This window comes from Motacilla alba, chromosome 22 (assembly GCF_015832195.1).
Source record: "Motacilla alba alba isolate MOTALB_02 chromosome 22, Motacilla_alba_V1.0_pri, whole genome shotgun sequence".
Classification (NCBI taxonomy): Eukaryota; Metazoa; Chordata; class Aves; order Passeriformes; family Motacillidae; genus Motacilla; species Motacilla alba.
In genome coordinates this window covers 2,439,569-2,461,629 of record NC_052037.1, presented here as the reverse complement: position 1 = coordinate 2,461,629, position 22,061 = coordinate 2,439,569, and the positions used below count along the sequence as shown (strand labels likewise).

General features: G+C 57.9%; 3 protein-coding genes across 6 annotated transcripts; all 3 read right to left on the bottom strand.

The window, feature by feature from the left end:
* Positions 1–929: 929 nt before the first annotated feature.
* LOC119710824 (STAM binding protein) lies at positions 930–12,659 on the bottom strand. Of its 3 annotated transcripts, none has more exons than XM_038160257.1 (10): positions 12,585–12,659; positions 10,876–11,103; positions 7,330–7,405; positions 6,404–6,499; positions 5,474–5,801; positions 4,733–4,857; positions 3,367–3,504; positions 2,661–2,773; positions 1,807–1,906; positions 930–1,407 (listed from the first exon to the last, which is right to left on the bottom strand). In XM_038160257.1, exons 2-10 carry the CDS (start codon positions 11,076–11,078, stop codon positions 1,351–1,353), a joined length of 1,236 nt encoding a protein of 411 aa, XP_038016185.1. In that variant the 5' UTR covers positions 11,079–11,103; positions 12,585–12,659; the 3' UTR covers positions 930–1,350. The 3 variants fall into 3 exon arrangements, with proteins under 3 accessions (XP_038016185.1, XP_038016186.1, XP_038016187.1); XM_038160258.1 differs by having other exon boundaries at positions 5,474–5,798; XM_038160259.1 differs by having other exon boundaries at positions 10,885–11,103.
* Positions 12,660–12,855: 196 nt separating this feature from the next.
* LOC119710850 (putative mediator of RNA polymerase II transcription subunit 26) lies at positions 12,856–14,261 on the bottom strand. The gene is made up of 2 exons (XM_038160314.1): positions 14,202–14,261; positions 12,856–14,162 (listed from the first exon to the last, which is right to left on the bottom strand). The coding sequence occupies exons 1-2, from the start codon at positions 14,244–14,246 to the stop codon at positions 13,335–13,337; spliced, it is 873 nt and encodes a 290-aa protein (XP_038016242.1). The 5' UTR covers positions 14,247–14,261; the 3' UTR covers positions 12,856–13,334.
* A 1,409-nt stretch (positions 14,262–15,670) lies between these two features.
* Positions 15,671–20,572, bottom strand: LOC119710857 (RNA/RNP complex-1-interacting phosphatase-like). Of its 2 annotated transcripts, none has more exons than XM_038160330.1 (8): positions 20,467–20,572; positions 19,292–19,367; positions 18,733–18,864; positions 18,061–18,184; positions 17,667–17,727; positions 16,841–16,887; positions 16,248–16,320; positions 15,671–15,792 (listed from the first exon to the last, which is right to left on the bottom strand). In XM_038160330.1, exons 1-8 carry the CDS (start codon positions 20,499–20,501, stop codon positions 15,684–15,686), a joined length of 657 nt encoding a protein of 218 aa, XP_038016258.1. In that variant the 5' UTR covers positions 20,502–20,572; the 3' UTR covers positions 15,671–15,683. The 2 variants fall into 2 exon arrangements, with proteins under 2 accessions (XP_038016258.1, XP_038016256.1); XM_038160328.1 differs by having other exon boundaries at positions 15,678–15,804.
* Positions 20,573–22,061: the final 1,489 nt, after the last annotated feature.

Below are 22,061 nucleotides of genomic sequence, written 5' to 3'. Positions count from 1 at the left end.
CTCCAGCCCCTTCCCCTCCCCTTCCCCATGTGCCGACCATCCCACCCTGCCGGGGATGCGCAGCACGCCTGGCACAGCTGCCTGCCACCTTGGAATGCTGCTGCTTCCCTCCTCCTCTGCCACCTTGGAATGCTGCTGCTTCCTTCCTCCTCTGCCACCTTGGAATGCTGCTGCTTCCCTCCTCCTCTGCCACCTTGGAATGCTGGAACGCTGCTGCTTCCCTCCTCCTCTGCCACCTTGGAATGCTGCTGCTTCCTTCCTCCTCTGCCACCTTGGAATGCTGCTGCTTCCCTCCTCCTCTGCCACCTTGGAATGCTGCTGCTTCCCTCCTCCTCTGCCACCTTGGAATGCTGCTGCTTCCCTCCTCCTCTGCCACCTTGGAATGCTGCTGCTTCCTTCCTCCTCTGCCACCTTGGAATGCTGCTGCTTCCTTCCTCCTCTGCCACCTTGGAATGCTGGAATCCCATCTTGGAATGGGATGGAAATGGTCAAAGCTGCTGGAACCCCATCTTGGAGTGGGATGAAGTGGTCAAAGCTTCCGGAATCCCATCTTGAAGTGGGATTGGAGTGGTCAAAGCTGCTGGAATTCCATCTTGGAATGGGATGGGAGTGGCCAAAGCTCCTGGAACCCCATCCTGGAGTGGGATTGGAGTGGTCAAAGCCCCTGGAATCCCATCTTAGAGTGGTGGTGGCAGCCAGACCCAGCTCCTCCATGGTAACACCAGGCCAGGAAAAGGGATGAGTGCCCGGGCATCCCTAAACACTGCTGGGATGCAAAGCAGGGCCAATCCCGGGATTTCCAGCCCTGAAATGCTGACAGAGGGATCCCAAAGGATCCCTTGGGCCCTCTTCCCCTCCCCAGGCAGACACACGAGTACCGCCAGGCAGCACGGAGCTGGTGTGGGGCTCAAGGATCAGCAAGGATTGGGTTTAAACCACAGGAAAGGTTTATCTGCTCCTGGAAGCTGTGCTGAGACCGAGCAGCACAGAACGAGGGATAGAACAGGGCACGGGTTAAAGTGGCCGAGTCCCAAAAGCACTTGAAGAGGTTTTGCACACCTCAGGGTTGCAGCAAGTCACAGAGAACCTCCCCAGGAGGCCGTGGATTAGAGTTAAACAATTGCTTTAGTGTTGCCTTCTGTCTCCGAGCTCCCAGCTGGCTCCTCCCCACGCCTGGAGCCGGGCACCGAGGTTCCAGGGCTCCCGCCGAGGGCAGGGATCCCACTGCACCGTGGGGAAGGGAGGGAGGGATCGCTGCCTGGTGGAGATCATCTGCTACAGGAGAGGAGAACAGACTGCCTGGGCCTAAAGGAAGGAGGGTGGGTCCTGAGAGGGGACAAGGCAAGAGGCTTATCGGAGATCCAGCAGCACCACGTCTCTCTCCACTACCGACACGTGGCTGCAGGTCTGGAAGAGAGGACAAGAGGGGACAGGGGTTATCCAGGTGTTCCCACAGCTCAGGTGAGTCTCCTCCACCTCCTGACACAACCTGTGCTGCCCCAGAACAGCCCTTGGATCCAGCTCCTGCATCACCCCAAGCGCTGGCCCTGCCCGGTGCCACACAGGGATCAGGGCAGGCCCCAGACACAAATCCCACCCCCCAGACAGCCCCGGGCTGCTGTCCCACACTGCTCCTGCAGCTCTGCAGCACCTGCAGAACCTCGGGAAGCTCCTGCAGCTCCTCTCTGGGAGAGCAGCCCCTGCCAGGCTGAGCCTCCAGCCCCAGCCCAGCAGCTCAGGGTGGATTTAAGCCAAGCCCAGCGTCCAGCACAGGCAGCCCCTCCCCAGAGCCCCCAGGGAACTCACTGTGAACAGAGGGGGGTCTTTGGGGTGCGGGTGGAAGCCCTTCTGCCGGCAGGATGAGATCTCCTCCAGGCCGTGCTCCGTCAGCCTGAAGAACCCTGTCCTGGAGCGAGCAACAGCGGCTCTGCAGCTGCAGCCTCTGCAGGCCCAGCCCATCCCCGGGCACTCGGGGCTGCTCGTCCCCAGCAGGAGCAGAGACCGAGCCTGAGGGACACCCCAGGTCCTGGGAAACTCCTCCCCTGAACCTCCTGCCAGGGGCGGGCAAGCCCTGCCTGGACACAGCCACGGGAAGAGCTCACGGAGCTGCCCAGTCCCACAGGCGACGTGAGATCCCATGGATGCCATCCCACGGATCCCATCCCATCCCACGGATCCCATCCCGTGGATCCCATCCCATCCCATCCCGTGGATCCCATCCCATCCCACGGATCCCATCCCATCCCATCCCATGGATCCCATCCCGTGGATCCCATCCCATCCCATGGATCCCATCCCATCCCGTGGATCCCATCCCATCCCACGGATCCCATCCCATCCCACGGATCCCATCCCATCCCACGGATCCCATCCCATCCTGTGGGTCGGGTCCCATCCCATCCCATCCCAGCAGGGATCTGAGGGAGGAAGACTGTGCCTGACAGCCCAGGCAGAGGAACAGCCTGCCCAACCCACACTCCTGGCGCCCCACACCCACTCCTGGAGCCCCACACTCCCTTCCTGGAGCCCCACACTCCCTTCCTGGAGCCCCACACTCCCTTCCTGGAGCCCCACACCCACTCCTGGAGCCCCACACCCACTCCTGGAGCCCCACACTCCCTCCTGGCACCCCACACTCACTCCTGGAGCCCCACACTCACTCCTGGTACTTGGGAGAGCACACTATGGCGATGGACTCCGGCAGCATCATCTGGTAGGAGCAGTGGGTGTGCAGGTCCACGCTGGACAGGAAGGCTGTCTGGGTGGGGTGGGTCTGCAGCAGGGACAGGGGACAGCACTGAGAGGCTGGGAACCCTCCCAGGGGATCCCGTGTGCCAAGGGAAGCTTGGCAGAGCAGGCACAGCTCCCTGCAGGGCACAGGGGACACAGCTGGGGTGTCATTCATGGAGCTGTGGAATGCTTTGGGTTGGAGGGACCTTAAAGCCCATCCAGTGCCACCCCTGCCATGGCAGGGACACCTGGCACTGCCCCAGGCTGCTCCAGCCTGGCCTTGGGCACTTCCAGGGATTCAGGGGCAGCCCCAGCTTCTCCGGGAACCTGTGCAAGGGCTTCCACCCTCACAGGGAACAGTTTCTAACCAGTATCTCCTCTAAACCTTTCCTCCTTCCTCACAGGGAGCAGTTTCCTCAGTATCTCATTTAAACCTCTCCCCCTTCCTTCTCAAAGGCCTTGATGCTTTAGGAAGGGACCCAAACACGGGGCAGGCCTGGATTTCCCCAGCAGAGAAGTGACCGAGGCTGCTGCAGAGAGAAGCAGAGGCTGCTGCCCATTCTCTGCCATCTCCTGCAGTAACTTCTGCTCCAGCAGCCCTTCCCCTCGGGGCGGTGCCAGGGCAAGGAGACTCACGTGGATCCAGCCCAGGGTGACGAGGCCGTGCTGGTCCTGGATGACAAAGAGCTCCTCCTCGCTCTCCGTGGTGCAGGAGTCGGGGCCCCCCAGCTGCTTGGGGACGATGACGTGGGTGACGGTGAACTCGTTCCTCATCTGCAAGGCAGGGCCACCAGGGGCAGCTGTGACCCCCAGGTGTGAGGGACCTTCCTGAGCCTTGGGACCAGCCCACGGATGATGCTTTTCTCTTTGAGCTAGGAGCTCTGAGAGAACTTGTCACACCTGAGAGTTCAGCTGCCATGAGTGGCGTCAGATGAGCAGGATGGCTCTCGAGGTAGTGTTGGAAACAGGAAAGTTTAAAAAAAGGCAAAATAACAAAGCTTTCACAGAGAAACACTGAGCTAAGGGCGAGAGCTTTTTGCTCTTGCTAAAACACCTCACAAAAGGGATTATTTCCACAGTTCTCTTCTTTTTCTGGTGAATTACCTAGGCCAGAGCTCTTGGCCTCTGCCCAATCAGGCAGCCCCAAGTTTGAAGTGAAGTCTCAAAGGTCTTATGAGGTGTCTTTGTACCAAACTGAGGGGAAAAACTTCTGGGGTTCTTGCCTTTTGAAGGAGACAAAGAATAATTTGGTTACTCCCTCAACAGAGGGCACATTCCTACACAGGGATGCATCCACCACCCATCTGCAGCTGCAGCTCCACGCAGTTCCAGGATTTTTTCCTAAGGAGTTCCAGGATTTTTTTCTAAGGAGTTCCAGGATTTTTTCCTAAGGAGTTCCAGGATTTTTTCCTAAGGAGTTCCAGGATTTTTTCCTAAGGAGTTCCAGGATTTTTTCCTAAGGAGTTCCAGGATTTTTTCCCCGTTTCATTCTCCCTGCTGTGCAGAGCACCCCCAGGAGCTCAGAGAAGCCCTGGACACCCCCAGACCCAGCTCTCCACTCCAAAGGGACCATGCCTCATCCCTAAAGCATCCCCAGAGTCTGGAAGCAGCTGGACTGCAGGAAGTTGCTCCATCAAACGATTCCATTTCAAAGCAAACTGGGAGTGGCTCGGGGCAGATGGGCTGGAGCTGCCAGCAAAACCCGGGCACGCAAAGTCTGGGGGGGACACAACGTCCTGTCAGCCTGAGGGCCACCAGCTGGGACACCAAAAGGACAAGGAATGCCACCAGTGGGACAGAAGAAGCTGAATGGGGACTCAGGGTGGAGAAACTCTAACCCAAAAATGAGGAAAGGGAGAGGCACGTCATCCCCAACACTCCTGACACCACACTGAAGAACCCAGGACAAAAACCAGGCTGCCTGAGCCACTTCCAAAGCCGTGGCACTGTGACAAGAGCCCCTGTGCCACTTTTGGGGTCCCCACGGGGGCCGTTTCCTTACCAGCTTCCCACAGAGGATCCCACAGGTCTCCACGCCCCGCACGGTGTTGGCATCTGCCAGCTGCAGGAACTTGTGGCACAGCTCCCTGGGGACAATGACCTGGCGAAGGACATCCACAGCTGCACCTGCGGGGAGCAGGGAGCACGGTGAGCAGAGGCAGGAACGCTGCGGGAAAAGGTCCCTCAGGGCAGGATCTGAAGGGATGACACGGGGAAAATCCACCCGGGGTGGCAAAGTCACCTTCCAGTGGTGGCCTCAGGGAAACGTGTCACTGTGACACGGTGTGACGCTTGGTAAAGGACGGGTGGCACCTCTCAGAACAGGGAAAGGGAGGTGCAGAGGGGCAGGATCCTCTGGCAGGGGGTTAAAAGCAGTGTTTGGTTACTAAACATGAAACCACACACGCTCAGAAATGGTCATTTCAAGCAGGATGTGTCACGGGGCAGCACTCAGCCCCTGGACGCGCCTGGATCAGTGGTTTGGAAGCACATTTAGTGGGATTTGGTCAGGAGGAGGATTCACTCAGCCCAGCCAGGAGCTAAACCCCAATCTCCAGCAAGTATTAGCATCAAGGAGAGGCAGACAGGCTGCAGACCCTGCAAGAGCAGGGAGGACAGCACCCAGTGAGCCAGGAGAGCAAACCCCCACCCATGAGCAGGAAATTCCAAGAGCTTCCCAGAGAAGCTGGCCGTGTTTGGCTCAGCCCCAGCAGGGAGAAGAGCTGCCCCAAGGGGTACTAACTGTTCTCTGTGCTCCCCAAAGCACTGGGCTTCAAAGATCTGTCCACAACAGGAGGTTTGGACGGCACAGTCCCCGCTGATGGACTTGCTGGGTGAAGCGGAGAGACCGGAACCTTTGGGGTTAAATCTGTCGGGGGCTTTTCCACGCCAGGGATGAGGGGTCCATCCACAGACTCCGGCTCTGGCTTCCCAAACTCCTGCACTATCCTCAGGCGCTCCTTCTCCAGCTCCTGCTGCCGGATCATCTCCTCGAAGGCGTGGAACTGCTCCTGCTCTGCCTGCTGCTGCTTCATCAGGGCTACCCGAGTCTTCTCCTCCTCCAGCTGCTGCTGCAAGGCCAGAGGGTGTGCAAATTACCCTTCCCCCTGCTGCTGCAAGGAGGAACACGCCCAGGGACAGCAGCAGAGAGAGGGACGCCAGCCCAGGGCAGACCCCCAGCCATTCCCAGGTTATTCCTAAAGGACACCAGCAAAGGAAACTTCAGCTTGCAGGGCACAGATCCAGAGCCAGCTGCAGCAAGGGCAGGAAAAGCGCTGCTTTACCCTCCCTCTTCCAGGGAATTACAATCCCAGGTCGATTTCCCTCTATCCTCTCAAGTCAGAGCCAAACTGACTGCACAGGCGACTGCTCTGCCCACACAGATCCCGGGGTTGTGGTGGAATTACAGCCCCTCCACCCTTCCCCTTTTTAAATTGAATTTCTGCTCCTAGTTTTTCATCACGGGGCAGAGAGAACAACCCAAGCCCACAGCCCCAGCTCAGGCTGCCTGGGGATGCACGGGCAGCAGAGCCACGGCCAGCTGTGCCGGAGCCACCTGCAGTGACATTGGGGCCACCCAGACTGGACATTCCCGAGCACCCGGGGAGCCCCGGAGCTGCTGAACCCTGCAAGGCTGAGGGGCTCCAGGGGAGCACAGTCTGCTGTCACTCACCTCCTGCTCCTTGTACTTAGCATAGTCCTGGGCGTACCTCTTTAGCAGCTCCTCCTTGAGCTCTTCGGCTCGGGGAAAGGCTACTTCCTTCAGTTTCTGGAGGAGGAAACTCAGCATCAGCCCGGGGCAGCCCATAAGGCAAGGAAAACAAAACCTGAGCGGCTGAAGAGTCCAAAAAGCACCACCAAAATCACTGAGCAATGGCTGGGGCGGTGCTGTCCTTTCCTCCTCTGGCTGCAGCTTCTGGAGGCTGGGAGGGATCTCCAAGGATTCCCTTGGAAGAAAAAATCCCCAGCCACCGCTCGTGGTCTGTGGAAAGCAGGGAGTTGAACAGGGAAGGAAGGAAGGACACCCCAGCTGGGCACCACAGCCAGTCCAGTGCAAGTGCAACGGGGTGAGAACCCCCCAAAGGGTAACTCAGACAATCCTGGACTTGTTTAGGTTACAAAACACCTCCAAGATCATCCAGTCCAACCTTCCCCCAGCTGTCCACCACTAATCCATGTCCCCAGGTGTCCTGGAACACTTCCAGGGACGGTGGAAGCCAGGGACAGGACTGGACAATGCTTTGGGGGAACAAATTTTCCCAATACCCAACCCAAGCCTCCCCTGGTGCCAGGTGAGGCCGTGTCCCCTTCTGTCCCTGTTCCCTGGGAGCAGAGCCTGACCAGGAGTTGTGCAGGGCCAGAAGGTCCCCCCTGATCCCCCTTTTCTCCCTCTGAGCCCCTTTCCCAGCTGCCTCAGCTGCTCCTGTGGCTCCAGCCCCTCAATCCACAATGGATTTTTTTGAGTGAGTGGCCCAGAACCGAACCCCCGAGGGCTCAGCACTGCCTGGCCAAGCCAAGGCTCCTCAGCATTGGTGTGGATCCCTGTTCCCAGAGGCAGGGAAGCCCCGGGCTGACGCCCCCGACCACGCTCCCACTTACTCTGACCGTCTCCCTCTTCTCAGGGATGGCGGCGTTTTTGTAGTCGCGGTGCTGCGGCAGCTTCTCGATGAAGAGCCTGGAGAGAGGGACAGAAGCTGCGGGTCAGGGGGACCCCTCTGCTCCCCCCGTGGGGCTGCAGGAAGCCTCCATCCCTCAGCAGCCCCTGGAGCTCTGCATGGCTCTCAGATCTCACCCAAGCCCTCTCAGGCTCTCCTTGCACCTGGCCTCTGGAGGTGACCCTGGGGGACAAACGTTTCTGTTTGGAAGGGAACCCTGAACGGATTTGTTTGGAAGGGAACAGACAGTGCCACAGAGAGCAGAACAAACCAACCGAACAAAACCAAGCAGGATAAACTCAGGAGTCACAGAAACCCTGCAGCAGACCAAGCCAGCAGCCCCGAGCCCTCCAGGACTCTGGGTCCCCCTGGATGCTCCCGGGGAGGATGCAGGATCAGCTGGAGGGGAGGATGCAGGATCCCGGAGAGGATGCAGGATCCAGGGCACAGCTGGAGCCCTGCAGAGGCCGTGGCTGCCCCCCCAAAAAACCCCAAAAACCCCAACCCCAGCGAGGTCCCACTGCCAGCTGGGGGTGCCAAGTGGGTCACGGTGCCCGAGGAGACACAGCGAGGCCCCGAGCCCTGCCAGCAGCCCGGGAGCCAAAGGGAAGGGATTCATTAGGCAGGATTAAGAGCAGATGCTGGCCTGGGCTGGATGGAAAAACCAGCAGGGACAGCTGGGTTTCCACAAGTCAGGAAGTGGGGAAAAGACGTGGGCAGGAGGAGGAGAAGAGGAGGGCTCAGGAAGGCAGAGGAAAACCCCAGGGCAGAGGAAGGGCTGGAACAGCTCCTGGCTCCTCTGGAGAGCCCTGCTGGGGCCTGGCAACACCAGAAGCTCCCACAGCCAGCACTTCTGGGCTGCTGCAAAGCCCCGGAGCCCAGCAGAGCAGCAGCTGGGGAGCAGCCAGAGCCAGGACTATTTTTAAGCCCAGCTCTGGTGCCCAGGCCAAGCCGGTGGCTCTCGAGGCCCTCGAGACACCCCCACGAGTCCCTGGAGCTGATCCGAGCAACTGAGGAGCCTCAGCATTACAGAAAACTCCTGTCTTGTTCCTTTTTTCCTTCTTACTTGGCCCAGAATTGTGCCTTATTCCTTTTTTTCCTTCTTACTTGGCCCAGAATTGTGCCTTATTCCCTTTTTTCCTTCTTATTTGGCTCAGAATTGTGCCTTATTCCCTTTTTTTCCTTACTATTTGGCTCAGAATTGTGCCTTATTCCCTTTTTTCCTTCTTATTTGGCTCAGAATTGTGCCTTATTCCTTTTTTTTCCCTTCTAATTTGGCTTTACCAAGCCAGCCCAGTGTTCCTGCTGGTGATTCCAACACCCTTCTGGATCAAGGCAGGAGAAGCTGCTCAGGACCACAGGCAAGGTGTTAAAAATCCTGGAGATAGTTCCAGAATCCTGGAACGGCTGGGATGGGACGGGAAGGGACCTTAAAGCCCACCCAGTGCCACCCCTGCCACGGCAGGGACACCTGGCACTGCCCCAGGGGGCTCCAGCCTGGCCTCGGGCACTGCCAGGGCTCCAGGGGCAGCTCCAGCTGCTCTGGGAATTCCATCCCAGCCCCTCTCCACCCTCCCAGGGAGGAATTCCTTCCTAAAATTCCATCTTTGGGCAACCCAGGGCAGGAGCTCACACTGGGCAGGGCTGCGGAAATCCCACCAGGGCAGGGGTTTCCCAAAATCCCATCCAATCCATCCCTGCCCTCTGCTGGTTTAAAACCATCCCCCTTGGCCTGACACTCTCTGCCTGTGTAAAAATCCCTCTCCCTCCTTTTCAGAACCCTTCTCTGGGCAGTCAAAGGGACCCTCAGGTGTCCCCAGAGCCTTTTCTGCCCCAGGCTGAACCCCCTCAGCTCCCCCATTCCCAGGGAAGGGAGAGCACTGCAGAAATCCCACCAGGATAAAGGTTTTCCCTGGTGGAAAAGACAATTTCCCTGATGGAAACAATGATTTCCCTGGTGGAAAAGACGCTTTCCCTGGTGGAAAAGACGCTTTCCCTGGTGGAAAAGACGATTTCCCTGGTGGAAACAATGATTTCCCTGGTGGAAACAATGATTTCCCTGGTGGAAACAATGATTTCCCTGGTGGAAAAGATGATTTCCCTGGTGGAAACGATGATTTCCCTGGTGGAAAAGGTTTCCAGCCAGGCTGGAGATGCCAGCAGCACCATTTGAAAGCAGCTGGGGACACAAGCCAGCACCTCAGGCTGCTGCAGTGACCCAGGCACCAGCTCATTTGTTTAGTTAAAACGTTTCTCCTCCGGCCCGGGCTGCGTGAGGGGCCTGGAACCCTTCCCAAAGCTTTGCTGGGAACCTTTCCCGAAGGTTTTCCACTCCCCAGCTCCCGGAGCAGCCTCCTGGCCTCGCCGCCATGCCCATAAAAGCTCAGGAAGGGCGAGGCAGGGAGCAAAGCTCATCGGAGAAAAATGCGATGGGTTTGAGGGGCAGGCAGGGAAGGTGCCCACGGAGATGCCAAACGGTGCCCAGGGAGATGCCAAACGGTGCCCGTGGAGGTGCCAAACGGTGCCCACCGAGATGCCAACCCCGCCCGGGAGAGCGGGCACAGCACAGAGCACGGCAGGGGGAAGCAGGAGGGGCAGCTGAGGGGAAAGCCGGCAGGAAGAGCCCGCTGTCCCCTCGGGATCAGAGAGTTTATCCTTTTAAACACCACAGCTGCGCTGAGGGGGCAGGGAGCGCCTCCCTCGGGAGCAGGGGCCTTCTGAGGATTTATTGCCTTTACAACTTTTGGGTTTATTTATTTTTACACCTCAGCAGCTGAGCACCCCAAAGCCCTCAGGGAGCAGAGTACCCCAAACCCCTGAAGGAGCACCAGAGCACCCCAAAGCCCTCAGAAGCAGAGCAACCAAAACCCCTCAGGGCAGAGCACCCCAAAGCCCTCAGGGAGCAGAGGACCCCAACCCCTGAGTAGCACCAGAGCACCCCAAAACCTTGAGGAGTACCAGAGCACCCCAAACCCCTCAGGGCAGAGCACCCCAAAGCCCTGAGAAGCAGCAGAGCACCCCAAACCCCTCAGGGAGCAGATCCCTGGCCAGACCCCAGACCCACAGGGCTCTCCCACCTCTCCCAGCCACCCCAAACCCCTCAGGGCAGAGCACCCCAAACCCCTCAGGGAGCAGATCCCGGCAGACCCCAGACCCACAGGGCTCTCCCACCACTCCCAGCCACCCTAAACCCCTCAGGGAGCAGAGCACCCCAAAGCCCTGAGGAACAGCAGAGCACCCCAAACTCCTCAGGGCACTACACCCCAAACCCCTCAGGGCAGAGCACCCCAAACTCCTCAGGGAGCAGATCCCTGGCCAGACCCCAGTCCCACAGGGCTCTCCCACCTCTCCCAGCCACCCCAAACCCCTGAGGAGCAGAGCACCCTGAACCCCTGAGGAGCACCAGAGCACCCCAAACTCCTCAGGAGCAGATCCCTGGCAGACCCCAGACCCGCGGGGCTCTCCCGCCTCCCCCGGCCCCCGTGCTTACGTGATGTACTTGTGGTAGAGGATGAAGGCGTGCTCCAGGTTGCCCTCCTGGCAGTAGACCGTGGCCATGCGCAGCATCTCGACGCCCGAGCGGAAGTAGCGGCGCGGGGGCACGTCCTCGCTGACCTGCACGCTGCTGCCCGCCCGCACCAGGCGCCGCACGCGCTCCTCGGGAGCCAGGCTGGCACCGCCCGCGCCCGGCATGGCCGCGCCGGGGACGCCACCGCGGCTGCGGGGACACGGGAGTCAGGGTGGGGATGGAATGGGGAGTTGGGGATTGGGGAATTGGGGAATATGGGAATCACTGAGTCAGGGAATGTCAGAAACATAGAAATCGGGGAATCGGGGAAATCTGGGAATCACTGAATCGGGGAATTGGGGGATCTGGGAATCACTGAATCGGGGAATTGGGGGATCTGGGAATCACTGAATCGGGGAATTGGGGAAATCTGGGAATCACTGAATCGGGGAATGTCAGAAACATAGAAATCGGGGAATCGGGGAAATCTGGGAACCACTGAATCGGGGAATCAGAAAAACAGAAATCAGGGAATTGGGGAATCAGGGAATCACTGAAATACAGAATCAGGGAAGCGGGGAAATCAGGGAATCAGGGAATCACAGAAACACGGGAATCGGGGAAATCTGGGAATCACTGAAACACAGAAATTGGGGAATCAGGGAATCACTGAATCAGGGAACCACTGAATCCGGGAATCACAGAAACACAGGAATCAGGGAATCACTGAAACACAGAAATCGGGGAATCGGGGAATATAGGGAATCACTGAATCAGGGAATCACAGAATAACAGAAATTGGGGAATTGGGGAATAAGGGAATCACCGAAACACAGAAATCAGGGAACCAGGGAACCACAGAAAAATAGAAATCGGGGAACTGGGGAATTGGGGAATCAGAAATCAGGGAACCACTGAATTGGGGAATGACTGAAACACAGAAATCAGGGAATCACAGAAATCACTGAATCTGGGGATCAGGGAATTGGGGAAATCAGGGAATCATGAGTCACAGAATCAGGGAAACACAGAATCACTGGGTCACAGGAATCACTGAATCAGGGAATCGTGGAACTGTGGAAATCAGGGAATCACAGAAATCACTGAATCATGAAATTAGGGAATCAGATAATCACAGGGCTCCAGGATCCTCCCAAATCCATCAGGACCGTCCCAGATCCATCCTGACCCAACCGGATCCTCCCAGATCCTCCCCCACAACGGGGCAAGGGGAGCCCCAAAACGAATTCCCCTGTCCTGAGGGGAAGCATCCCCCAGCCCTGAGCAGATCTCAGCAGTTCCTGGCAGAGATGGCGCTTAGAAATTAATTTAGGCTAGAAACTAATTTAGGATTTACGACAGGAACCTAAAGCGAAGGTTCCCACAGCCAGACCCCCCCCGCGATGGGATCCTCCATCCTAAAGTGAATATCGCCCCGCCGGAACGCCCCAGGGCGGGCCCCCCCTGCTCGAGGGAAGCTCCCAGCCTCCCCTGGCCTCCCCTGGCCTCCCCTGCCCGCGCCGCCATACCGGCCCCCCCCAGCCGGAGCCCTCCTGCCGGGGTCTCTCGGGGGAGCTCGGCACGCCCCAGCACCGCGGCCCTGGCGCCTCCCTCGGTGCTCAGAGGCCCCCCCGGCAGCGGCGGGGACCCCCCCATCCCGCAGGGCCCTCCCAGCCCGGCCCGGCCCTGACCTGGCGCGGGCGGCCGCCGTTTCCCCTCAGCACTTCCGGGTTCTTCCCCACCTGCCGCGGCCTCGCTCTCGGCTGCCAATCAGAAGCCGTCTCAACGTCCGGGTACGCGGCTTCCGCTTCCTTAGGGGGGAAGCCGTGCGGCGTGACGTCACGGCGGCCGCTCTTAAAGGGGCAGCGCCCCCGAAAAGGGCGCGCTCCGCCCAGCCCAAACCCGGCCGGTTTCACCCCAAAACCGCGCCCGACCCCCGAAATCAGCGCTCCGCAGCCAGGCTGGAGTTTGCACAGCGTGGAAATTTACTTTAGCAAAAGTAAAAATGTTTTCACTCGAGTAAAAACGTTGCTGAGTTACCCATTGGCAAAAAATGGGTAAAAAGGAGAATAAAAATCAGAGTTTTCGTGGTCAGTCCCGTTCCTTGCCCTGAGAAATCAACAAAAACCCGTTTTGTTGAAGGTCCAGGGATACCTGAGGACGTTTCCTTAGGATTATTCCAGCATCCCTCACAGCACCAGATTCAAACGTTCCTGCGAAAGCCCCAGAGCTGCGAGGAAAAAACACTAAAAACCAGCCCTGGTTTTGTTAAAAACCTGCTGCCTGGCAGCTCCTGCTGCGCCCTGAGGGGCTCTCCTGGTGGAAAAGCACCAGAGCTGTGGGCAGCGAGAAAAACAGGATTAAAAACGAGATTAAAAATGGGATTAAAAGCGGCCCCGCGCGGCTGCTCCCTGCAGGGCTCTCCCGGTGGAGCTCCCCCGTCAGGACACGTCCCGCTGGGCTCTCCTGGGCTGGGGGCTCTGGGGGGGACACAGCTCCCGGGGCTGCTGCTTCTTCTTCTTGGGGGGTGGGGAGAGGCAGCAGCTCCCGGGGGTCCCCACGCTGGGGGGCGGCTGCGGGGGCTGCTGCTGCTGCTCCAGGCAGCTCTGCTGCTTCTGCTTCCTCTGCTCCACAGGATCCTGCTCCTGATGACCCTGCTTCCTCTTATCCAGCTTCTTCTGCTTCCTCTGCTCTACAGGATCCTGCTCCAGATGATCCTGCTCCACATGATTCTGCTGCTTCTGCTTCTTCTGCTCCAGATGATTCTGCTCCACATGATCCTGCTTCTTCTGTTTCCTCTGCTCCACATGATCCTGCTCCTGATGATTCTGCTTCCTCTTATCCAGCTTCTTCTGCTTCCTCTGCTCCAGATGCTCCATTTCCAGATGATTCTGCTCCTGATGATTCTGCTCCTCCTGCTCCTGATGATTCTTCTTCCTCTGCTCCTGATGATTCTGTTTTCTCTGTTTCCTCTGCTCCAGATGCTCCTGCTCCTGGAGCTCCAGCTTTCTCTGCTTCCTCCCCTCCAGATGCTCCATTTCCAGATGTTTCAGCTTCTTCTGTTTCTTCTCCTCCTGATGCTCCACCTCCAGATGATTCTGCTCCAGATGCTCCAGCTTTTTCTGCTTCCTCTGCTCAAGATGTTCCACCTCCAGATGATTCTGCTCCAGATAACTCTGCCTCTCCTGCTCCAGATGTTTCTGTTTCTTCTGCTTCCTCTCCTCCAGATGCTCCATTTCCAGATGATTCTGCTCCAGATGCTCCTGCTCCAGATGATTCTGCTCCAGATGACTCTGCTTCTCCTGCCTCAGATGTTTCTGTTTCTTCTGCTTCCTCTGCTCCTTCTGCTCCATTTCCAGATGCTCCAGCTCCGGATGATTCTGCTCCAGACCATTCTGCTTCTTCTGCTTCCTCTGCTCCTGGAGCTCCATTTTTTCCTGCCTCCTTTGCTCCAGCTGTTCCACCTCCAGATGATTCTGCTTCTTCTGCTTCCTATGCTCCACATGCTCTCTCTTCATTTTTTTCTGCCTCCTCTGCTCCTGATGCTCCATTTCCAGGTGATTCTGCTCCAGATGTTCCAGCTTCTTCTGCCTCCTCTGCTCCAGATGTTCTACCTCCAGATGATTCTGCTTTTTCTGTTTCCTCTGCTCCAGAGGCTCCTGCTCCTGGAGCTCCAGTTTCTTCTGTTTCCTCTGTTCCAGATCATTCTGCTCCAGATGTTCCAGCTTTTTCTGCTTCCTCTGCTCCTGATGCTCCATTACCAGGCGATTCTGCTCCAGATGTTCCAGCTTTTTCTGCTTCCTCCGCTCCACGTGATTCTGCTCCAGATGCTCCATTTCCAGATGTTTCTGCTCCAGCCTTTTCTGCTTCCTCTGCTCCTTCTGCTCCATGTCCAGATGCTCCAGCTCCGGATGATTCTGCTCCAGACCACTCTGCTTCTTCTGCTTCCTCTGCTCCAGATGATTCTGCTCCAGATGTTTCAGCTTTTTCTGCTTCCTCTGCTCCAGATGCTCCACCTCCAGATGCTTCTGTTCCAGATGATTCTGTTCCAGCTCCTCCAGCTTTTTCTGCTCCTTCTGCTCCAGTTTTTTCTGCTTCTTCTGCTCCAGATGATTTTGCTCCAGATGATTCTGCTCCTTCTGCTTCCTCTGCTCCAGATGCTCCAGCTTTTTCTCCTGTCCCTGCCTCTGCCTGGCACTGCCAGCGTTCCTGCAGGGAAACCGGGGATCAGCACCCCAAAAAAGGGCTGGGGGAGCACCCAGAGCCCCTCTGGGAGCACCCAGAGCCTTTCCTGCAGCCTGAACTCCCAGAGAGGCTCACTCCTGATTTCCAACAGGATTTCCATCAGGGATTTCCAATCCCCATCAGGAATTATTTCCAATCCCCATCAGGAATTATTTCCAATCTCCATCAGGAATTTCCATCTCCATCAGGGACTGGGGAGGAGGGGAAGGAGCCACAGCTGTGCCCACAGCTGGCACCGGCTCCCAGAGGTGTCCTGCAGCTGCTTTGGGAGCTCCCCCAGAGCCAGGAGGTGCCAGAGCTCAGGCCCCAGCTGGGGGAAGAGCAGCCCCGTGCCCAGCTGGCTCCCCTGGCACTCCATTCCCAGCGATTCCCGGCTGGAAAATCCAGCTGGGGTCGCTCCCAAAGGGAAGGAGCGGCTCCTGGAGCGGGGGAAGGGGCAAACACCTACCTGGGCACTGCCAGGGAGGGCTGGGGGTGCTTCCCCAGCTGCTTCTGGGGCTTGGCTGGGGTGCTGCTGCTCTTCCTGAGCTCTGAGCCCGAATCCTTCAGCTCGCAGCGGCTTTTGGAGGGGATTTGAAAGAGAATTCCAGATGTTCCCAGCGGAAAACACGGAGTTTTTCACCCGCTGAGGGATCCCACCAGCTCTTCCACACCCTGAAAGGAGGCCTGGGGGGGGGTTTTCCATCCAGCTCCAACCCCCAGAGTGGTTTGGGTTGGAAAGGATCTTAAATCCCAGCCAGGCACACCCTCCCCCAGCCCGGGCTGCTCCAGGACACTCCCAGGGATGGAGCAGCCCCAGATTTCCTGGGAATTCCATCCCAGCCCCTCCCCACCCTCACAAGGGGGGGATTTCCCCCCTAAACCCCACCAGCCCTGCCCCTCTGTGAGTCCCCAGCCCCGGGGGCTCTCCCGTTTCCCCTCTGGAGCCAGCCTGGGGGTCAGGAGCTGCTCCAGAGCCCCCAGCTCACCCTGCTAGCCCTGAACCCCAGCTCACCCTGCTCACCCTGAGCCCCAGCTCACCCTGAGCCCCCAGCTCACCCTGAGCCCCAGCTCACCCTGCTCACCCTGAGCCCCAGCTCACCCTGAGCTCACCCTGCTCCCCAGCTCACCTCGGGGCTCTCCTCTGCAGGTCTCGGATGTAGTTGGGTCTCTCCATGGGGTGCCCTCGAGATGTGTTGAACACTGGGGACACACAGAGTTACCCCAACAAGAGTTACACAAACCCCGTGGCTGCTGAGAGCTGGAAATCCTCCAAAAATTCCATTTTCACTTCATTTTTAGCGAGATAAAACAAAAAAAAAGTCCCCTGAACTCTAATTTTACTTTTTCTTTAAATTGTTCAAACCTACTCTAAACTAAAAACCCAAAAAAGCACCTACAACCCACCAGAGCCTAAACCACTGCACTCCAACACCAAGAAAATAATAATAAACGAAGCAAACCAAACTACAATCCACAAAAAAACCCCTTCTAAATTTAAATTAGCTCCTCTTGAAAACAACAAAAAGTTCTATTGTTGAACATTATTCATTTCTCATAAACACTTTGTTAAATCAACAATTTTCCCACTTTTCTCAAAAAAAAAATCCCAAATAAAAAGAAAATCCACTTAAAGGTACTTTTTTTTTTAAAAAAACCTGTTTCAAAAGTTTCCTCCTAAAATTTTCCCTGCACATTCCCCCACCCCCAGCAGGATGCTCACACTCTATGGCAGCATTTGGCTCCATGCCTTCAACTTCAATCAGGTACCTGAAAGAGCAGCAAAAATAAATTAATTAAATAAATAAATAACATCTCTAATTAATAAAAACATCTCCAATTAATAAAAACATCTCCAATTAATAAAAACATCTCCAATTAAATCAGGGTTATGAAAGCACTGCTGGGTTGGTGATGATTCAAACAATAATAAGATTGGGGAGGTTTTAATATTTTATTTATGGAGAATCAGCTTTTAATGCTGGGTTTGGGGATGAAAAATGCCCCCTGAGAAAAGCTGGGGATCCTTGCAAGGTTGGGGTCAGAAATCACTGCACGATGGCTTGCTCCTGGAGTGCCACCACGGAGCCCACCGGGGCGAGAACACACCTGGAGTGCCACCACTGAGCCCACCTGGGCAAGGAGAACTCACCTGGAATTGCCACCACTGAGCCCACCTGGGCAAGGAGAACTCACCTGGAATTGCCACCAGAACTCACCTGGCATTGCCACCAGGAGAAGTCACCAGGAATTGCCACCACTGAGCCCCTCTGGGCAAGAACTCACCTGGAATTGCCACCACTGAGCCCCTCTGGGCAAGAATTCACCTGGAATTGCCACCAGAACTGACCTGGAATTGCCACCACTAAGACCACCTGGGCAAGGAGAACGCACCTGGAGTGCCACCAGAACTGACCAGGAATTGCCACCAAAACTCACCTGGCATTGCCAGCAGAACTCACCTGGCACTGCCACCAGGACTGACCTGGAAGTGCCACCACTGAGCCCACCTGGGCAAGGAGAACTGGGAGTGCCAGAGCAGAACTCACCTGCAGAGCAGGTAGCCAGTCCTGTTGAGGCCGTGCGTGCAGTGCACCCCGATGAGTTTATCTGCAACACACACAGGGCACCCCGAGCTGCTGCTGCTCCCCAGCGTCCCCAGAACGAGCCCCGTGCCCCAACCCCCCCGGTGCCACCAGCACAGAGCAACACCCTCACACACCCCCGTGCCCAGCTCTAATTAACACCCAGCTCGTTAATTCTGGCTCAGTTGGGGGGGGAGGGACCCCAAAGCCCTCCCAGGTGGGTTCTGCCTCCATCCCTGCCCGGGAGCAGCAGAGCCGAGGGAATTCCTTCCAGGAAAATCCAATTGATTGCCTGGAGGAGGCCGGGAGAGGAGGGGGAGAGAGCCCAGCCGGGCCGGGAGGGGACGTGCAGGCTCACCGTTGTCCTTGTTGGCCATCAGGAACCTCCTGACGAGGTATCTGAACCTCAGGAAGGTTTTCCTGTTGGGGATCTCGTGGCCCATGGTCAGGATCTTGCAGTAGCGCAGCGTGGGGGGCAGCTCCTGTGGGGAAAAGGCAGTCATTCCCAAAAAAAGCACAAAATTCTCATTAGTTACACAATCACTGGGAGTAGACCAGAAAAAAAACAATTTTCCTCACACAAAAATTTTAATTAATTAAAGAATCACAGGAAATAAACCAGAAAGAACCAATTTTCCTCACACAAGGATTCCCATCTCTCCAGTTCTGAGCTCTTCCCTCAGGAGAGCCCAAAACCCCACCTGAGCAGCACCCCCAAACCTGGGCTGCTTCAGAGGATTTGGGGTCGGAGAATTGATCAGAAACACCCCACTGGCCTGAAAGACTCCAGCTCAGCCCCTGGCAGAGGATTCCAGCCCTGCTCCTCTCCAGGGAGGTGTTTTTGAGGAGAATTCCCCAGCTTTGAGCTCTTCCCTCAGGAGAACCCACAAGCAGCACCTCCATTTGAGCAGCACCCCCAAATCCGGGCTGGTTCCAGGAAGATCTGGGGGTCGGAGAGCTGGATCAGCCCCTGGCAGGGGACTCCAGCCCTGCCCCTGTTTCTGAGGAGCGTTCCCAGCCCCGCACCGACCTCGCGGCCGTAGTAGCGCGTGGTGTAGGTCAGGTCGATGATCAGCCCCAGCTCCTCCTTCCTCTCCTGCACCTTCCTGAGGAGGTCTCGAGGGGAAAATCTCTCCTCTGGCAGAAGGTTCTGCTCAAAGCTCTGCAGGAAACCATGGCTTGGAGGCTGCTCCCTCTCTCCTGGCCCTGTCCCAACCCTCCAAGAAATGAATTCCCCCTGGGGCTGTTCCCTCTCTCCTGTCCCTGTTCCCTGCCCCTCCAAGGAATAAATGCCCCCTGGGGCTGTTCCCTCTCTCCTGTCCCTGTTCCCTGGCCCTCCCAGGAATAAATTCCCCCTGGTGCCCACCCTGGGGCTGCTCCCTCTCTCCTTTTCCCTTTCCCTGCCCCTCCAAGGAATAAATTCCCCCTGGGGCTGTTCCCTCTCTCCTGTCCTGGTTCCCTGCTCCTCCAAGGAATAAATTCCCCCTGGGGCTGTTCCCTCTCTCCTGGCCCCATCCCTGCCTCCCAGCCCCAGCTCTGGATTCTGGGATCAGGAATTCCCCAGGCAGCCCTGCCCCCAGCCCCCTCACCTTCTTCAGGGGCACCTTGAAGGCCACGAAGCGCGTGCCCGGCATCCTGCGGCCCAGCGGGGTGTACTCCGTCCACCTGAGCCCAGGGGGGGTCACCCGGGGCAGGGACCCCCGGCCCGGCCCCCCCAAAGGCGGCAGCACAGCTCCCCCAGCCCGGGAACCCCAAATTCAGCAGCACTGACAGCCCCCAGCCTCCCCCTGCCGGGACGTCCCCCATGGCCAGGGACCCCCCACCCAAATCCCAGCCCAAACCCCTCAAACCCAGGGACCCCAAATTCCCCCTCAGTCCTGAGGACCCCTCAAACCCAGGAACCCCAAATTCCTGCCAGTCCTGAGGACCCCTCAAACCCAGGGACCCCAAATTCCTGCCAGTCCTGGGGACCCCTCAAACCCTGTCAGCCCAGGAACCCCAAATTCCTGCCAGTCCTGGGGACTGTCAAGCCCACCCTGGCCTGGGAAGCACGGCCCTGGTCTGGGGACCCTCAAACCTCCCCCGGGCCCGGAATTCCCAAATTCCCCCTCAAACCCCCACCGAGCCTGAGACCCCCCAAATCCCCCCAGGCTCAGGGACCTTCAACTCCCACCCTGGTCAGAGATCCTCAAGCGTGCCCAGGCCCGGGGACCCTCACACCGTGCATCCCCAGAGCCCCTCACACCCTGTATCCCCTCACCCCCTGCATCCCCTCACACCGTGCATCCCCTCACACCGTGCATCCCCTCACACCCTGCATCCCCTCACGCCCTGCATCCCCCCACGCCCTGCATCCCCTCACACCCTGCATCCCCTCACACCCTGCATCCCCTCACCCCCTGCATCCCCTCACACCGTGCATCCCCTCACACCGTGTATCCCCAGAGCCCCTCACACCGTGTATCCCCTCACACCGTGTATCCCCTCACACCGTGTATCCCCTCACCCCCTGCATCCCCTCACCCCCTGTATCCCCTCACACCGTGCATCCCCTCACACCGTGCATCCCCCCACACCGTGCATCCCCTCACCCCCTGCATCCCCTCACACCGTGTATCCCCTCACCCCCTGCATCCCCTCACCCCCTGCATCCCCTCACACCCTGTATCCCCTCACACCGTGTATCCCCTCACACCCTGCATCCCCTCACACCCTGCATCCCCTCACACCGTGCATCCCCCCCACCCCGCGGCCCCGCGCTCACCGCTCCGGGACGCGGCAGGCCCCCCTGCCCGCCATGATGGCGACGCCGTCGCGCCCGCGCGTGACGTCACTTCCACGTCCGCCGCACGCCGCCGCGGAGCCGCACTAGTCACGCCCCCCACGGTGAGACCACGCCCATCGCAGAGAGGCCACGCCTCCCCGCGCGGCGCTTCGGGGTTCTCGCGCCGCGTAGCGGTCACGGGCGGTACTGCAGCCACAGAGCGACACCGGGCCGGGACCGGACCGGGATCGAACCGGGACCGAACAGGAACCGAGCCGGAAACGAACCGGGAACGAACCGGGATCGAACCAGAAACGAACCGGAACCGAGCCGGAAACGAACCGGGATAGAACCGGAACCGAGCCGGGAACGAACCGGGACCGAACCGGGATCGAACCGGAAACGAACCGGAACTGAGCCGGAAACGAACCGGGATCGAACCGGAAACGAACCGGAACCGAGCCGGGAACGAGCTGGGATCGAACCGGGATCGAACCGGGATCGAACCGGAAACGAACCGGGACCGAACCGGAAACGAACCGGAAACGAACCGGGACCGAACAGGGACTGAACCGGGAATGAACTGGGAATGAACCAGGGCCACCGAATCGGGGCCACCAAACAGGGGCTACCCAACTGGCACCGAACCGGGACCGAACCATTGCCACTACACCAGGGTCACGGAACCGGGGTCACCGAACCAGTACAGAACCAGCATCACTGCCCCATAAGTGCACAAATACCCCATAAGTGCGACCCCGTAATGGCCACATTGTCCTGGTGCGCTTCAAACACAGCTGGGAGCAGCAGCTGTCCCACGGGCCAGGAAGAGAGAGAACAAAAAAAACCCAAAACCATCCCAAAACCATCCCAAAATCATCTCAAAATCATCCCAAAATCATCCCCAAATCATCCCGTCCTAAGACTAGGCAGGGTGGGGTGGCACGCAGGGTCACTCACTGGTGATGCTCCATCCCTTCCCCTTGGACATAAAAATCACCTCCGGCCCCAAAAATTTCCTTGTTGGCCCCGCAAAACATCGTGGGTGTGGGGAATCGCGGTGGGAAATCGTGGTGGGAGAGGGGGAATGATTGTGGGGATGGGAAATCATCCTGGGAATGGGAATGAGGAATCCTCGTGGGGATGGGAAACGACTGTGGGGATGGGAAATCATCATTGTGGGCATTTAAGTCAAATGGGGATGGGAAATCATCATGGGAATGGGGATGGGAAATCATCGTTGTGGGCATTTAAGTCAAATGGGAATGGGAAATCATCATGGGAATGGGGATGGGAAATCATCGTGGACGTGGAAGTCACGGTGGGACGAGAAATCCTCGTGGGAATGGGAAATCCAGGCTGGGGGTTAGGAAATCACCGTGGGAACGGGAAATTTTAGGCCGTGGTTGGGAAATCACGGTGAGAATGGGAAATCGTGGTGGCAAATCAGCCCTGGCATCCCTCACTGCCCAGCACCAGCCGGGGCTCCCTTGCCGGGCACAGAAACCCTGAAGAGCCCAGGATTTCCTGGCCTGGCACGGGACAAACCCAGCCGAGACGGGATTTTTCCATCCCCAGCACCCCATTCCCAAGCG

Bases quoted from the DNA above. Each gene is read 5' to 3' on its own strand.
- LOC119710824 (XM_038160257.1), bottom strand. From the start codon at position 11,078: ATGCCGGGCGCGGGCGGTGCCAGCCTGGCTCCCGAGGAGCGCGTGCGG. The intron at 5,802-6,403 runs GTGAGTGACAGC...CTGGCCTTGCAG, and splicing joins CTAAGTACAAGGAGCAGGAG to CAGCAGCTGGAGGAGGAGAA. The intron at 2,774-3,366 runs GTGAGTCTCCTT...TCCCTGCTGCAG, and splicing joins TCACCCTGGGCTGGATCCAC to ACCCACCCCACCCAGACAGC.
- LOC119710850 (XM_038160314.1), bottom strand. From the start codon at position 14,246: ATGGAGCAGAAGGAGCAGAGGAAGCAGAAGAAACAGAAACATCTG. The intron at 14,163-14,201 runs AGGCAGGAGAAG...CAGAATCATCTG, and splicing joins AGAAGAAACAGAAACATCTG to GAGCAGGAGCATCTGGAGCA.
- LOC119710857 (XM_038160328.1), bottom strand. From the start codon at position 20,501: ATGGCGGGCAGGGGGGCCTGCCGCGTCCCGGAGCG. The intron at 18,865-19,291 runs GTGAGGGGGCTG...GGTTTCCTGCAG, and splicing joins TCAAGGTGCCCCTGAAGAAG to AGCTTTGAGCAGAACCTTCT. The intron at 18,185-18,732 runs GTCGGTGCGGGG...TTTTCCCCACAG, and splicing joins CGCGCTACTACGGCCGCGAG to GAGCTGCCCCCCACGCTGCG.